Genomic DNA, 17,661 nt, shown 5'->3' with positions numbered 1-17,661 from the left:
TCCAGGAGATTGACAGAAAGCCCTTGGATGGATGCCAGGGCTGACACCCACGTCCAGGTCTCCTGCCACGTTTTCCTGAAAAGAGTGGAAGCTCCACCATGCCCCACTTCAGTCTGTCACCCCTCCCCTCTGCTATGTGAGCCTTAGCCCTTCCCCTCCCTCCTCCTCAACAACTTGCCACCCCGTGGACTGTAGCCTCCAGCCTCTTCTGTCCATGGGATTTCCCAGGCAAGAGTACTGGAGTGGGTAGACATTTCTTCCTTCAGGGGATCTTCCTGATCCAGGGATCAAACCTGCATCTCTTGCATCTCCTGCATTGGCAAGTGGGTTCTTTACCACTGAGCCACCTGGGAAGCCCCAACACAGTTGTAGCAGATGATAAATTTAGGAGAAAGGCCATGAACAAGGGTTATATCAGCCCGAAGGGAGGATTTAATGATAACCAAGCAAGACACATATTAATAATTGATATATATCTTTTTATTATGCACAGATAAAGGATTTAAAACTGTGGTTATCAAAACTATACATCTAAGCATGTTCACAAAATTGTTGACACGTTGAACAGAGAAAAAGAGTACAACAGGGGTGCTCAAACTGGCCACAGGGATTTTCAGGGTACTCTTTTTACCCTCATAGATGAAAAACAGCAACAAAATCAGGCTCATTCAGGAAAAACCAGAAGAGAGAAGTATTGTATTTGGAAACTGATAATAGTCCTTTTTAGAAAAACATCTGTTGGTTTCATGAACAACCCCCAGCTAGAACAAACAGGAAAAAATCACACGCACGAGTCACCCAACAAAATGTGCTCTGTTAACACAATCAGCAGTACAACCATCACTCAAACCATGAGGTAGTTACAGTACAAAAGACCGGCACGCAGGTGCGCACCCCCACACACACTCACAACCACGCCCGCTACAGAACACACACAGGAAACGGGTTTACAATCTCATTACAGACAAGGAAAAGATCTTTTGTTTTGTTTAGAAAATGCTATAGAAACAGCTTTGACAGAAGGAATCCGACTTTTCAAATACAGAGTACTGGCTGGTACACACCACAAGGTAAAAGCTGTAGGGTATTACACAGACAATCTGCCTTGGAATTTAGAGCATTTCAACAACAGCTTTAGCATAAAACAAACAAAACAAAATGGCCTCTAAGAATGAAGGGTGTAACCTGCAGCAGTAACAAAAGAGTTTTCAGATAGAGAAATGTAACTGGAATATAAAAACAGTTTTAAAGAAACCTACAGGATGTGTTATAAAGTAGAGCTTATACTTTGTATTCATTAAAACTGTGAAGTATGAAGCAATTGGAAATGCTATAACAGGAAGCTAGGGAGAAAACACAGTATTTTTTAAATGTTCACTTTTTAGAAACATTTCAGAAATACTTAATGACATTCACTCTCCAATAACACAGGATCAGGTTTCATCAACATGAATTTTTTGATCTGAATAATACTTCTGGATAGTAAGACCCAAACACATAAAGGTTGACTTCTTCTCTTTTAAAATCTCTTGGCTTACATCCATAAATTTGTAAATTAATTTTAAATTATTTATAAAATCATTGGCAATGCAGCATCTCTCTCAAAAATATACATTTGAATATATTACAAAAAGTTTTAAACCCTGTCCATCTAAGAATTGAATCTTTTAATACCTCTTAATAGTTAATTTTCTTTTTAACAGGATGGATAGGGATTTTTAAAAAGCAAAGAACTGATCAAAAGAATTCACAGTAACTGAAATTAAACATTTCATATGGAGTAACTTAAATTTATCTAAAACACTTAAATATATCTTTATACACCGATTTTTGTAGTAAAATATAGCTATAAGTGACTTAAAGACTCTAGTCTTCTTTGAAGACATCTTTAAACTTTTTTATACATAGAATATGCTAAAACAATACATTCTGCTGAAGGTTAGGCAAAGCGCATTATTTTCAAACACAGGTAGCGTAATCTAAGTCCTCCATGCTGATACCTTTATGTTAAAAATATAGTTAACTGAAGGCAAATTTTTTTTTTTCTAATCTATCTTTATTTGTAGAAATCTGCAAAATTATCAATGTAGATAGCCTGGAAATCTTAGCCCTCAATCTGTTTTGGTTAAAATCATCTTGATTGAATGTTTATAACTATCAAATCAATCGGAACAGGACTCTATGGTGGGGCAACAATGACTGTCAATCTCCACCTCTTTGCCTTGTAGACACTGCCCTCCAGTCTCGGGCAACACCAACATTTCCTACTTAAGGCTCCATTCACAGAGAACCAGGCACAGCTTCCTTATTTTTAGAGCATTTAGATTTGCTTGTGAGTATTTTAGATGTAGAATCTAGCCTGTTCTATTTGTAGAGTTCTGAGTTGTTTGGGAGAATTCTGGTAAAAGAATAATACTTACTGGCAATCAAGTTATCTTCAGTAGTAAGTGATTTGGCATGGACGCTTTCCTCTGGCATTGTTTTTGTGTGTGTGTTTGTTTTTTTTAACATAGAGGTATCAGTTGAGCTTATTTTAGCTGCAAAGTGGCATATTATTGATACTCGATTTTAATAAAATTTACCTCAAATTCTTTTTGAGTTTGGTGATATATTTAAGGCAAGAAAACGAAAGCATCCAAATGAGTGCCTTTTTCCATATCTCATCACTTTCTTGGCAGAATTGGTGACACTGTTCAGATAACCAACAGAAAACCAAAAGAATCTGCCATACATTTGCAACTTATAAGAGCCTGGTGCTTACAAAAGAGTCTTTTCAAAAGGCTGACATGTTTTGCATGGAAACACTAATTCTCCCAGAAATGTTTAAGAATAAACAACTCTGAAGGTGTAGGACATTGTCCAAATGGGAATGAATTTTCTCTTCTTCAACTGAAAGAACCAAAGTGCCAAATGACATATAATATACATGTACTGGTGTATATATCACTGTGCAAATGCCTCCTGAGCTTTACAAGAGAATTTTGCCCCTGTTTACACATTAATTTAGTAGAGCACAGTGTCATAAATGAGCAGGAATCTGCAGTCCCAGATTTTGGCCATTTTCAATTTCTATATGCTTATAAAGAAATACGAACTTTGCATTAAGACATTTTTGCAGTTGGTGTGTGAGCCTGGGGGGAAGGAGGAAGCTGATAAGGAACTCAGCACTGGTTTTGGCCCAGGGCACAAGAAGGAATGTTGCCTTGATGTGTGTCAGGATGCAGTCCACGAGGGGAGCACCCATCAAGCTGACACAGCGGTCCCACAAGTGTGGCAGCAAGGTGAGAAGTGTGCATCCTGAAGGTGCAAATTAGACATGGAGGAACACACTTAGAAAGTCCTGAAGCATTTCTTTTGTTTTACATCTTGGTTCGGTTAGAAAATAATCTTTGGCCACATCTCCTCACTGGCTCTGCTATCTGGTTATTCCTTTTACCAACTCCTTGTATCTGGGTAAGAGGCAGGGCTTCAAATTATGGATGTTCTTACCTGGACAAAGCAGCATTTTAAAAACTGGCATGTGTTTCACATTGAAAACCCCTAAGCCTGTGAGGGGCTGGTGGAGAAGGCCACCACCTTAGCTTTCTCACATGAATCTAGTGTGTTACAGAAGTCCAGGGGGCCCGAGTATGTCAGCCCTGGGTGGGGGTGAACACGACAGGTGACGGTTACACTGAAATTCACTCTCTTTACAAGGGAACCGCAGTTGAGCCTTCTGGGCCTGGAATCTGGACACAGGTGTGGCCCCAGGCCTGCCCTGGTGGTGGGCGGGGCAGGCTAGGCTGTGCTGCTGCTGGAGCAGGGTGTGCTCTGCGTGCTGCCAATGCTGTGGGCTGCGCTGCTGTTCTCTGAAGCTGGCGGGGACGTGGGCACTTGCTGCCTTCCTGCTGTCTCTCCTGCAGTCAGTACAGAAAAGGATAGACGCATGTTACATGTATGCATTTCTGAAAAGACCATTTCATCTGGGGCTCTTTTCAACCATGGGCAGAGCAGCTAGATCAGAAGGCCTCCCATCATGATGCTGTTTCTGCTTGTTGCCGTTTTGTTTTGTTTTTAAAGCCCCTTGCACAGGGAAAAAAGAATGTTTTCAAGGTGATTGACAGACAGTTAATAGGGGCAAAGACCCCCTAATAGTTGAGGATGAATGCCCAGGATTTCAGCGCCTACAACCTTTGAAGAAACTACCGTCACCTGTACTGTGTGATCCAACTGACCAGCACCTGTATTCAGAGAACATCTCCTCTCATAAAAGTATCAGAGGGTTTGGAGAACGAGACCTTTAAACTGTAATGAGATCACCTTGGCAATCTGGAGGCCTTTTTCTGAATACACCTGGTCAAAATAGGGGTGGTGATGCTGAGGTTTCGCCCTAGCTGTAGCAGAGAATGCTGTGTGACGAGCACAGGACCCACACCTGAGAAATGGAGGTGGGAAGACCTGGTGCTCCGAAAAACCTTTTGAAGAAGGGGTTTAGCTGTTGCACAAGGGACGGCAGCTGCCAGGAACACCCCTTCCATCCTGAGGTTTGCAGCCGGAGTATCCCCTCACACATCAAGTGCCCTACTTTTCATCACACACCCCACTGCATTTTAGCTAAGCCCATTCCTTGCGCCAAGTGACAGGACTGTGGGGAGGGAGGAGACCTTGGGTCACACACATGGTTTGCATTTAGCACAGCAAAGAGCTCTAGAGCTATCTTTTCTTCAACAAAACTGGCCTCAGAGCAGCCCTCAAAAAAATGGCTCTAGGTAGGGAAAAGCAATCAAGGCTCTCCGATGACAAACACAGCATTTTCTTTGAAAAGTCAAAGCATAAACTTCATAAACTTCTGGTCAGTGGTCTCCCCGCTCCAATGTGGGAAGCCCCAGAGGGCCAGGTCTGTTTATGAGTGAGCCTCCTCTTTCCTGTCGGCCTGAAATACACAGCTCTCTGCCGGAGATAAGCAACCCTCTGGCCTCTTCGTTAAAACAAAACACACCAGCAAAGGCTCTGCCCTCCAAGCACAGGAACTCGGCCCTTTACTCCTCAAAAACCTCTGCCAAAACAGCAGTTGCACAAAACAGAGAAGCAGCTTGTGTGGTACAGCTTTCCCTGTCACCCATTTAGGAACCACCCAGTGACACACATTGAGGCTTCAACCTCTGGGTCTTCACATGCTTGTTGCATATTTGGCCCATGCTATATTTTCTCTGATTATCTATTCTTCTGGGATTGGAGGGATGGAGAGGGAATTCTGGGTCAATATTTCTCAGAGGCAGAGAAACACTGTATTTTCATTCTTCTTCTTTTTTGGCAATCTATATTTTGGACCCTTTCCAGCGCTGCCCTCTACCCTTCTTGTGTGCATTTAATTAAAGGCGGGGACGTTTGCCTCAATGACAGTGACTTTCTGCCAGAAATCCACTTTCCCCAGAGTGGGAACTTTCTTTCTAAAAGGAAATTAAATCTGTTAGCTATTCTGAATTCTTATGTCTATCAAAAAAAAAAAAAAAAAAAAAAGCCCCAAACCTCTAGAGACTGGAACAACTCGTGATCAACTTGAAAAATTCAGCCCCCTGCCAACCCACATGTGGATCCACACCCAGTCTCATTGTTATCAATTAGCAGGACTAATGTGACTGTTGTGAAGGACATTTTAAAAATACCTCTTCCCCATTTAAATAAAGGATACATCAGAAAAGCAGGAGGTAAGTCAACACACCACCCTCCCCACTTTGGCTCACCTGGGCTTCGTTTGGCCTGATAGCGGCTAAATCAGCAAGAAGGCCTTGGCTTGTCCTACTGACAGTGAACAAGTCTGTCTCATCCCACATGCAACATGTGCATGATTAGTCACATTCAGGAAAAGTGCCAGTACTACGCCCTGCCCAGGAAGTCTGAATATTTGCTTTCCGATGTCTATTTGCCAAATACAATTTGTTGCCATGTCAGTTTATTTTAATCATTACCCATTAAAAGGTCTTTCAACTTCCAGAGTTTTGGAAACTCTTGTGCTGCTGATACAAAACACTGTCCAAAATGAAACCCCAAGCAAAACAAAACAAAGAAGTCCCCTATACTCAAGATTGCAGGATCCATTTCACCAGGGTGGACAAGTCAACTTAACCCAATAATCCCCTGGCTTTGAGCCAACAGTGTGCCAAGGAGAATCTTTGTCTGACAATCTGCTTGGAAATGTTGAAAACATCCTCTTTAGACTATCCCTTCTAGCCCTGGGTCTATTTTCACATGTAAGATGAGAGATTTCTCATTATAACCAAGTTGTTAAAAAACTTTTACCTTTTGAGAAATCAAGAGAAGTTTTCTCACTGTCAGATGCAAGTGGCACTACAGAAAAATTCACCACGAGAAACAAAAGTTTAATGTGCAGATGTTTCTGCTTAAAAAGCCAACAGAGTCCCTTAGGTTTTCCGAGATGTGTCCTTTGGTTTTCTGCTCTCTAGCACAGTGACCTCTGATGTCTTGGAGCATTGACTTTCTTCAGAATATCCCTTGGGTGACAAATACAACCAGCTTCCTTCTGGAGAAGACGGGCAGTGAGGACTGCAGGGCTATGCAGAGCAGGCCCGCTTAGCGAATGCAAGTTCAAGGAAGGCCCCCTGACCATGGATTTCAAACTTGGCCATCAGAAGAAATGTGTTTAGTCTTCATGCTTTGCCCCTAAAATCTCAAACCACAGAGGAAGAGACCCTTGGGAAGGAGAGTGAGTAGGGAAAAGACACATCTGGCACATGTTGTCCTCAGGAAAAGGGTGTGTTACAACAAGGATTCATCCCACTCAGCTCACGTATTAGGCTGCGGCTAAGCCTCGATATTGCCAGAGACGTCCTTAGAAACAGAAAAAAACATATTTTAAGGGATAACCTGTTTCCTTTCTTCAGTTTAACATGGAGCTGTTCAGATCTGATTTCCTGCCACTTTTTGGCAGTTTACAACTAGATTCTTATCCCTGTGTTTTTAGTATGGCAGGTCCTAGGGGAGAAACTTTAAGATGTGAATAACACAGAGAAGCCCTATGGGGAAACAAGAATAGAAGAATTTTAAAGAAAAGTGAGAGGAATCTCGATTATTTAGCCCAAGGCAGATAGTTTGCAAACACTGGCCACAGAGAATTATTACCGAGAGGAGCAGACAGGTGTTCTTTATCTCCCTGGAGGGCAGAACATGAGGAAATGAGTTTAAATGGCAGTGATAGAGATTTAGGTCACACAGAAGGGAACTTGCTCATTCTGAGGACTGGCTAGTTATAGTGGGAATTTGTGGAATTTCTTTCTTAGGAGATATTTAAGCACTGGATTGAAGACCATGTGCCTGGGGGTGACTCATACTCAACATTACTTGACAGTGCAGAGAAAACAAAGATATTTCCCTCTTAGGCCTATGTGTTCGTTGCAGTTTTGTACCAATTGTCTCAATCTCTTGATATCCTAATTGTAACTATTTCACAAACTCACTCTAGTAAGGATACTGAACTAGACCAACCTTTAGAGAAGCTTTCCATCACTATTCACCATTTTCAAAAATTGCCCCTCCTTTTTCAAGCTAAAAGACTTTCCTTTTGCAGGCAAAACTTTGCAGGAGGGGTGAATTAGATGTTGTTATAAGTTATGGAGAAAGGGAGAAATGTTCCAAGGAAGGAAGCAAAATCTTTCAAAATATTCCGCTTCCCACTTTCTTTCAATATTACTGCAATGTGACCAGCCTGTTTCACACTTGCACTTTGGTTTTCCATGGGCATCTTATTTGAACTCAACCCGAGCACTTGGGTGAAAAGAGTGGATCCTGCCTTCTTTCCAGTCATACAGAGTTTCCATCTATTCCACCTGCATCTTTCTGATCCCTGTAACTTAGCCTCTTGCCTCCAACTTTAGTCACACTTTTGCTGATCTTCTTGCTGTTTCTGAATTACATTTGGAAGCATGGAGAAACTTCAGACTTCTAGAAGTATCTGAAGCCTCCAGAAACACTCCTAAGTAAAAGACATGATTCAGGTGGACCTGGGTATGTGTTTGACTTCTGCTTTAAGAATACACACAGTGTATTCAACTAAGGATTGTTGAACAGAAGCCTGTTAAACAGAAGTTTACTCTCTAAAGAGAATGAAACTAGGGTTCTGGGAACGACCAACACCAGCACAATTGAGGGTAGAGAAACACAATGACAGAGGAGAACAAAATTAACGCCTACATGCTGAATGTTGTGACCCCCAGAATGTTGACAGCCTGATCTATAACCTCCAAGAAGGAAATAGGAAAACCTGTTTCACAGAAAACATGACGAACTCAAGAGGAAAGATCCAAAGATGTGATATCAGGAGTTCCTCAATAAAAGGCCCAGCTAGATCACCCTAAGTAAAGTTCAAAATCAATATGTTCCACCCACAAGCTCAGAACTTCCCTATTCTTAAATAATTCTATATTAATATTCTCAGAGAGATAAGATATTGTACCCATAAGACAAGAGTAGGACATGTTTCTTTAATTCATGGGAAAAACTTCTTGGAATTAACAAACTTGAAGGCAATATTAAAAATGCAATAAGACTTCGACCACAAGAGACGGAGTAACCCCAACTTCAAGAACAGGCTGCGAGAATGAAGAAAGAAACAGAAGCTTGCCAAGGAGAGAGCTGGGCTTTCCAAGTTACCTGACCTTAAATATGCTGAAGCCGTTCAGAAATTCTTTCTAGAAGAAATACAGCTTGGTGAAGAATTACTAGCTCAAGGTGAATATGAGAAGGGTGTGGACCATCTGACAAACGCGACTGCTGTGTGTGGACAGCCACAGCAGTTACTGCAAGTATTGCAACAAACTCTTCCACCACCAGTGTTCCAGATGCTTCTGACTAAGCTCCCAACAATTAGTCAGAGAATTGTAAGTGCTCAGAGCTTGGCTGAAGATGATGTGGAATGAGAAACAAATGTCAACATAATGATCTCAATTAAAACATTTTTAAAATCTTAACTCAGAAGATGATCGGCTCTGGGGGAGTAATGGCAGATAAGCTTGTTATGGACTGTCCTCCACAGTGAAGTCTACCAAAGTTAATTTTTACTTTGTGTAGATCCATTTGTCTGTTTTATTTATTTTTCCCAGTGAAAAGTATATTTTGATAGAGAGCTTTTCATTTTATAAATACACTATGAATTACTGAAATATGTATTTTGTTTATTCTTAAAAATGTGTGATTAGAATGTACATATAACATCCCATTACTTACATTAAAAATACCCGGTGCTCAGTTTTGAAAGATAGGCCCCCAAAAATGTAGAAGAAAACTGAAGAATATACTTGTTTTGCTCTACATCAGAAAGTTGGCTGGAAACTTGTATTGATCAAAACTGAGCATTAAGAGATTATTTCTTTCCATTTAATCTCTTAAATATGTGTAATGTGCTGCTATGCTATAATAACAACTTCACCCCCTCCCTTGAAATGTTTTCTTTAAATCAGTGGGTTTGATGTGTTCTGGATATTTACCTCCTTGTATTTTAGATACATGTAGTTGCAGATGGCACCAGGAATTGGATGTCTATACATTCTTAATCTGGCTGAGTAAGCTTTACCAGTTAATGTCTGCCCACTTGCCTCATATATAAACTGAGGAAATGGGTGTGCTAATTCAGCTTCTAATTCCTTTGGTTCTGTGCAGCATTTTCAAATCCCTCTTTCTGAGGGAAATACCTGTTTGGGCAGCCAGCCCTTGCGTTTTTTTAACTCTGAATTTCGCATGCTTGCCTGACGTAGTATTTCTGGTTTTTTAAAAGGTATAACGTGTTGATTTTCACTGAAATCATGGTTCTGTCACTACTTTTGTAAATTAACCCGAAACGTAACCTTCACGGTAACTGGGACGATATGCTTGTAAAAGTGTTTGTTCCCTTTTGCTTTTATTCTCAGTGTACCTCCTTAATCCCCTACCAACCCTTATCTTGTATGAGAATAAGGTGTAACTTTGTGGCTGAAGACTTGAATGAAGATAATGGGACCTTTTATTCTCTAAATAGTGACATATTATCTACAGCCACAGATTAAATATCAGACCTAAGAATAAAGATCCTTGGTACTTAAAAAAAATAAAAATAAAAATGCAATAAGAAACTAAAAGATAAAAATGAAGAAATCTCCTAGAAAAGAAACGAAAAATATGGAAAACAGAAAAGGAGAATTGCAGCACAATTCAAGAAGTTCAACTCTGAAGTAAGAAGATTTCTAGAATAAGAGAACCAAAAAAAAAAAAAATGGGCAAGAAAAAATAAATAATTCTAAAAAATCTCAACAGTAAAGGACATAGTTTCTAGACTGAAAGGCCTCAATTAATGCCCAGCATAATGAATGAAAATACACCTACATCAAGCACTATCATTGTAAAGTTTCTTCCAGAAAGAAAAAAAATAAAAGATTAGAAATCTGAATGACTTTGAATTTCCCAAAAGCAACCTTCAGAGCTAACAGTCAGTGAGGTGTGCTTTCAAAATTCTGAAGAAAAAACACTTGAAGTCTAAAATTCTATACCGTGGCAAACTATCTATTAGTGTTTATATAAAATGAGGATATTTTCAGACATGCAAATGCTATTTTCACACATGTGAAAAACATTTCTCTCTTATGTTCCCATTAAACAAAGGAGGAGGAAGACACAGGAGCCAGAACACAGGACATCTACAACTCAAAAGTATTGAGGAAAATGAGTCAGTAGAATACCTGATGTGTGACCGTGTGCGTGTAAGAGGAGACTGAGACAACTGGAAGAGTCAACAGACAAATTCATGGCGATGGTTTAGCTGCTAAGTCGTATACCAGTATGATTCTATTTGGAGGATGATTTTGGCCTTTAAACTATGGACATGTTGTGATAAAGCTAAAAAGTTTACTGAAAAATAGAAATAAATGCTTTTGCTCCTCTCCTTAAAAAAAAAAAAAACAAAAAACAGATATAATATTGCACACAACTTTTGGGACCTTCATGAGTCAGTTTTGGGACTCTGACCCTGTCAGGTCCCCAGGAGCACGAAGATTCTGTGACTCCATTCCAGCACCATTTCCACCCTCACTGCCCCTCCTCTCTGCACTATCTTAGTGGAGAATGTAAGTTTTAGGAATGGGGTTTTCCAAACAGTGAATATAGCTTTCAGAAGTATCCATTATTATACCGAAAGCTGACATATGATAAAAGCAGGGATACAGATTTTTTGGACTCACATGCATTCCATGTATGTAAGTAGATCACAGTTCAAACCTAAGGCTTGGTTCTGTGCTCTGTGCTGCAGAGTGGAAAGCACAAAGGGAAATATCTAAGCTGAGCACTATTTTAGCCACAGAGGCAGATGTTGCCTGAACCCCCAAATATACCATATAAGGCCTGAGTTCCACAGCTTAGATTATTGTGGAAATTGAATGGACTGAGTCAGTGTTTGTATAGACACATCTTTCCATTGGCCACCGCATTATGATCTTTTCATCTAAATTTGCTGCTGGCTGATCCAGGTAATAAACAAAGAGAGTTCTCAATAGGAAACTACCACTTGGTCCTGCAGTAAGTCTTTCTTTTTTGTGTGATGCTGGTATTCCTTAGGAGTGGTCTTTAAAGTGAACCAGAGGCTACAGCTTTTAATAAAAAGCCATTTCAAGCTGTGATGCTAACAGGTTTAGAATCCAAATGACTAGAGTTTAGAGTCTAAGTGTCTATAAAGCCTTTCAGCTTCCAAATGAGCCTAATTTATTTTGCTGGAAACCATCACAGGAAGGGCTTTGGATTTTTGTTTTTAAATCTACTTATAAATCTATTTCTATATTAACAAAACTTTAAAACTCCTTAAGTCTCTGTTTTTGGGGAGAAGGGAACATTAACAACACATCTCAGAATTCAATGAGCAGCAGCAATGCATGTCATAAAGCCAGGTTTTGCTCTTTCCCAGGTCAGTATATCTGTGGACAAGAATCTGGGATTATCAGAGGGAATTCAGTGGGGTTTGTTCCCACAGTGACACCATTTGGTTGCCCTTTTTTGCTTCTAGCTGGCTTCCTGGCCCTCCTGGCCTGAGATCAGACTTCAGAATTTGGGAGTGTAGCTCTATTACCAAGGCCAGTCATGATCAGCAGGTATGTGGTAAGCATCTGTGGGTGACTACCTTGTAGAAATCTTCAGGGCTACAGAGTCTTCTTGGAGTACTTTCAAGTTCATTCCTAATATATATAGCATAAGCTGCCAAGAACTCTAGAACTTACAGCCATGCAGGAGAATGGGGAAAGTTGCAAAGAACTGTGAGTCTGAGATTTGGATGTGTTAGTACTCCTGTAACAGAATTATTCACTCAAAGATGCTCCTCTGCTAAACATTGTCCTTCCACTGCTTGTGTAAGCTATTCATGAAGAACAACATTCCTAAATGGATTCACAGATGTCCACATATCCTCAGTCTAACACTTAACAGATTTATTTCCTTTTGCTCACACGAAACAGACAGTCGACCCTTGGACAACGTGGGGCTTAATCTGCATATAACTGATAGTCTGCCTTCTGCATCCCAAATTCTTCTGCATCCGCAGATTCTACCAACCATGGATCACGACAGCAGTATTTACTCTTTATAAAAATAATCGCATATAACCCACACTGTTTAAGAGTAACTGGCTTCACTCAAAGATTGTTGATTAGGAACAATAATCTAAGGACTTAAAGCCCTACTGTTAAACTCCTAAAATTTGCTTTGGACTGTGTGACTTTCCTATGCTTGGCACCATAGGGTTCATTCTGCTTCTTCTGCCATAATTTAAAATAACTCAGAGAATGCAGTATTTGAAGGGAAGATTCTGATGAGGATTAAGATATGACTTCTCAAAACACCCTTCCATACTTCTCTTTCCTTGAAAGCAGTCATTGCTTCAGCTTGGCCAGTTAGACAGCCCAAGGTAAGGCCAAAGATGGTGGCATGCACTGGTTCAATGGAAAATAAATGAAACTCTAAACAGAAAGTCTGTGCCTGCCACTATCTGACTGATCAATTCAGCACCTTATCCAGGTTCACAGCGTAAATAAGCATACAAAAACAGACAATACCAACTAGGTTGCTAGACATGTCTCAAAATGCATGTCTTTCCTTCCCATATTTACAAGGAACCTAAGAAAGATGTTATGAATCAGCAATCCATTTGTTCCTTCCTCTTGCACTACAGACACCCCAAGCCTGGCTTGCATTCTGTCTTGGGGTCAGAACAAGTTTTCTTTCTGTTCAGGCCAGAATGTTTCTACCTTGGGACTCAGGGGTAAGGGTCAGGAAAAAAGGCACATGATAATTTTTAGGGGTGGAAGAACATAACTTGAAAACAAACTGCTTTGTTTTACTATTTCTATTTACAATTCATGAAAAAATACTTTAAATTTTTAAATAACTTTCAAGAGAAGAGAAGAGAATTCAGTGTTTATCAAAGAAGAGATGGTATGGGTTTAAAAAAGGTTGAGAAATTCTGGTTTAAGCCATTGATTAGGGCCTCTGGTGGACAGTGCTCAGCATCTTAGCAGATGTGGTAATAAAATCTTGGCTTCCTCACTTACTTCCTGTCCATTTATATGTCTATTCTGAAGTCCTCAGCTTTGGGTGAATGGTTTATGTTTCCGGTTTGTCTACATTAACTTTAATTAAGTCCTAACCACAAAATAGTTTTATTAGAAGCTAAACTTCAGCAACATCTCAAATACAATTAACGTAGTTTAAACATTCCTTTTCCACAACTGCTTAAAACAAATTATAGTTTTACAAAACCCAGTTCATGCCAAATACATACATGTGAAAATGGTGGGAATGAACTCTCTCTCTCTTTTGTTCATTATTTCATCCACTCATCCATGCAGAGAAACACCAAAGGTCTGCAGTGTGCCAGGCACACAGGATGTGCACCATCTGACAGGCAGCAGCCACACTCACCTGTGTGAGAATAGATGTACCACAAGGCCCCCGTCAGCAGCGCTCCAATCACAAAGGCTGCGAACGCGATGCCCATCACAGTTAGGGTGTCCAGACCATGGAAAATCTCTATAATGATAAGAAACCAATGCAGACTTTGAGTGAATCAGCATCACACGCTACAATTTTATATTTGTTTCGCAAGTATTATCAGAAAGGCTGAGAACCAACTAACAAACTCTGAGGATAAAAAGTGGATTCCAACAAAATACACTATATTTGTAACTTGCAAATATTTTCTCAAAAGAAAAATGAAATTCTCAGATTTCCAAGACACCTTCAGTTTGCAATTTACTTTGAGCATCAAATTTACTAAAAAGTCAGATTTGTCAACTCTGTAAAACTTAGGCTTGTGGTTCATTGCCTCAGTCTGAGGACATACTATTTGAACAGTAAAGGGGCTTGAAAGTCAAAGCTCAAGATGCTTGGGAAAATAAGGTAAACTTCCATTATCAAAATCTGGCTTCTTATTCATTGAACATTGAGACCCTACACAAAATACAATGAGACACTACACAAAAACCACAAGCCAAATACTTTACAAATATACTTCCATGAACATTTAAAACATGAAAGATAACAGGAAGGAAAGTGGTGAGAAGGAGAAAAAGTAGAATATAACTTTCACTGATCTCACATTTAAACCTTCCATCTCAATAATTACCTATTGTGTCATTTAACACAACCTACTTTTTAACACTTTTCCAACCATGACCTTTCTATGAGGGGAACAGAAATACTCCTCAGCGGGGAGTGGGTTAACAATTTTATGGTTAGCAAAACATATAAATAGAATCAATTTGGCAAAGATTTTTACATTTGAAATTAATTCCAGGCCACAGATACAGAACATTTCCTTTCGTTTAAGAGAATTACTTTGAATCACTTATAAAAAGCAAAGATCAGTTTCTAAGAGAGACAGGTTTTCAGTGGAATAAAATTTCTAAAGTTTCTCTTTAAAAAAAAAAATTAAAGTACAGGATCCCTCTGTTACTTCAACACTGTTTCTGTGCTCCTCTCCAGTCAGAAGTGACTCCAGCTGATCTCTATGTAAATTCATTCACTTTGCCTTTCAACTCACTTCAGTGTAAGATACATGTGTAGATAAATGTGACCCTGGAGCAGCCCCAGCACTCAAAAGGGCTCAGGAAAAGTATGACATTGTGGAGAAGATTCTGAAAGATCCAAATTCCCAAGTTCTGGTTCCTACTCCTCTAGCCATGTGCCCCTTAGTGTTCATTTAACTTCTAAAAAATGGGACAGCATTATCTTATCTTCTGAAGGCAGGGGGTAAACAAAAGGAGTTTGCAAAGAGGCTGAGGATCCCCTAGGAGGAGTAAGAACTAGGAAAAATTAAATTAGCCATCAACCTAATTTAATTTAGTCTCTAGGACAGATATTAAAAGATGTCTTTTCATGCCTAAGGTGAAAAGTAGGGCGTGATTAAAAGTTTTGAGTGAAAATACACTAAAGTGCTAAAGATGGAGGTGTCATTTAAGAGAATCAGAGTAGGGGAGTATAGGAGAATGTGTCCATCTGCGTCTCTTTCTGGGTTCATAATACTGTTCCATGATATTGTTAAAATAAATACTCTTAATAGAACGGTTTATAAAGTATTTAGCATAAACTCTCCAGGCTAATTCTTATGTATACGTGATGGAATTAGCCATGGAGACTAAATCTGGAAAGTCTTAAGGAGGAAAAAAAGTAAAGCTTCTCCCCACAGGCAACATTATCTAGATGAGTTCTGGGTGCACAGCCAGAAAGCCAAGGCTCTAGTTCTGCCTCAGTGCCAATTATAATTGTGGGGAAGTCACTGAAACACTTCTGGGTCAGAGTTTTCTTCTGTATAAGCAATGAAATCGCCCCAGATAATTTTCAACGTATCATTTTGTAGCAGTCGGTCTCTCTCTCTCTTTGTCTTCCAAGTGTTCTCAACACCCCTTGTCTAGTGATTGCCTTAATGGTATAGCAACTAGTTCCTTCAGCACTGCTTCTCTGAGCAGGAAGATACCCTTGATGATACAAAAAGCAAACCACTCCCATAGCTCTATGTTAAGTCTTTCAGATTACATCCACTAAAGGTAGGTAAATGATGAACTTCTCCAAAATTAAGAAGCTACTACATTGCATTAAGGTGATACATACCAATGGGTCAACAAATTCATATTTTAAAATGGCAACAGTAGAGAGGAAAAAAGAAAGGAGAATGCAGGGACGGAAAAGAAAATATGAGAAAAAAGGGGTGAGGGAGAATGAGAGCAGAAGTCTCCTTATCAAAATGCAGGGTCTGGCAAATGTTCTATAACCAACTCATTCTTATAAAAGCCCAGGAGGCTTTATTTCAAAACAGTTGCATAAAGACTTACGTGGAGTAATTGGAATCGGTTCCTTAATACTTGGACCTGTTTCTGAAACAAAAACATAAATCACGATGTATTCTACAGAGAAACCAAGTTCTAAGTAAGAGGTTATCAAAATCTCAGTAGAGGCTGACATTCTTCTATTTGTGAATACTTATTTTGTGAAAAGTCTGTCAATTATTCTATTTAGGTATCAAGACTGTAACATGGATTACTCAGAAATTTTAAGCACTGTACTTCATTAATGATCAATTGTATACTTTCTCTAACCTGAAGAAAAACTGAAAGCAAAAACCTAAACTTAAGAAATTTGAGTCTGATAATTCATGCATGTGTATATGCGTGTGCACACGCACACATGTGTATATACTTTTCTCTTTATTTACAAAAGGATGCAGTATCTTTAAGTATCATGTTTCTCCAGTGTATTTAATATCATTCCACTTTCAAAAAGTCTTTTAACATACAGTTTGTAAAAGCGTCTTTATTCCTCCTCCTAACATTGCTGTCCTACAGTTCAGCTCCTGTTCATGCATCTGCATTATTACAAAGCTTCTCTAACTGGTCTCCTGGTCTCCACTACTGCACCCAACCCAAATGTTTCCTCCCCGATATGTGCCCCCAGAATGACTTTTGCAGAGTCCAGGGCTGATTATATTATTGCCCTGATTAAACCATTCAATGGTTTCCCTTCATTTACGGGAAAAAAGTCCAAACTCTCGAGCATGGCATGGAGTGATCTGCCTTCCTCTCCCCACCTCTCTCCAGCCTCCTTTCCTAATTGTTCCTCACCCATGCTGGGCTCCTCGAAGTTAAGTTCCCCCACTTCTCCAGGCAGTTCCATGTCATCACAAGTTGCAAGCCATTCCCTCAAGTACCCTCCCTGCACGACCTGCTCTGCTTGCATTTTCAGGGGAGGCGTTCTCTGACTCTCTCACAGCCCCATACCCACCCCAGCAGGGAGAATCTCTCCCACTTTTACTCATCCTCTCCCTCTTTTGTTATAAAGGTGCTACATCACATCTAATTCTCTTAATTTTTTCCATCTCCAGGGTAGAGCCTAGATCTTATTCCTCTGCAGACCCTCAGGGTGCGGCCGGGAATAGAAGAGCCTTTACCAGAAAGCTTAGTGAAGGACAGTTAGAATGCTGCTGTACTTTTCGATTCATCAGGCTTCCCTGAGGGCTCAGACGGTAAAGAATCTGCCTGCAAATGCAGAAGACTTGTTTTTGATCCCTAGGTCAGGAAGATCCTCTGGAGAAGGGAATGGCAACCCACTCCAGTATTCTTGCCTGGAGAATTCCATGGACAGATGAGCCTGGCAGGCTGCAGTCCA

At 40.0% G+C, this 17,661-nt stretch overlaps 1 protein-coding gene across 3 annotated transcripts in view; it reads right to left on the bottom strand.

The window, feature by feature from the left end:
• Positions 1 to 458: 458 nt before the first annotated feature.
• TGFBR3 (transforming growth factor beta receptor 3) overlaps positions 459 to 17,661 on the bottom strand; it is a 209,241-nt gene continuing 192,038 nt past the window's right edge. For 2 of the 3 annotated variants that reach the window (XM_070367696.1, XM_070367695.1), the window contains 3 exons: positions 16,332 to 16,373; positions 13,924 to 14,031; positions 459 to 3,896 (listed from right to left, as the gene is read on the bottom strand). In XM_070367696.1, coding sequence (XP_070223797.1) covers positions 3,778 to 3,896; positions 13,924 to 14,031; positions 16,332 to 16,373 — 269 coding nt within the window. In that variant the 3' untranslated portion in view covers positions 459 to 3,777. The remainder of the gene's footprint in view (positions 3,897 to 13,923; positions 14,032 to 16,331; positions 16,374 to 17,661) is intronic. The other variant, XM_070367697.1, reaches the window with a different exon arrangement.

This window comes from Bos mutus, chromosome 3, assembly GCF_027580195.1.
Source record: "Bos mutus isolate GX-2022 chromosome 3, NWIPB_WYAK_1.1, whole genome shotgun sequence".
Taxonomy (NCBI): Eukaryota; Metazoa; Chordata; class Mammalia; order Artiodactyla; family Bovidae; genus Bos; species Bos mutus.
The sequence above is the reverse complement of the archived record's forward strand: the minus strand, read 5'-3'. Positions and strand labels throughout refer to the sequence as shown.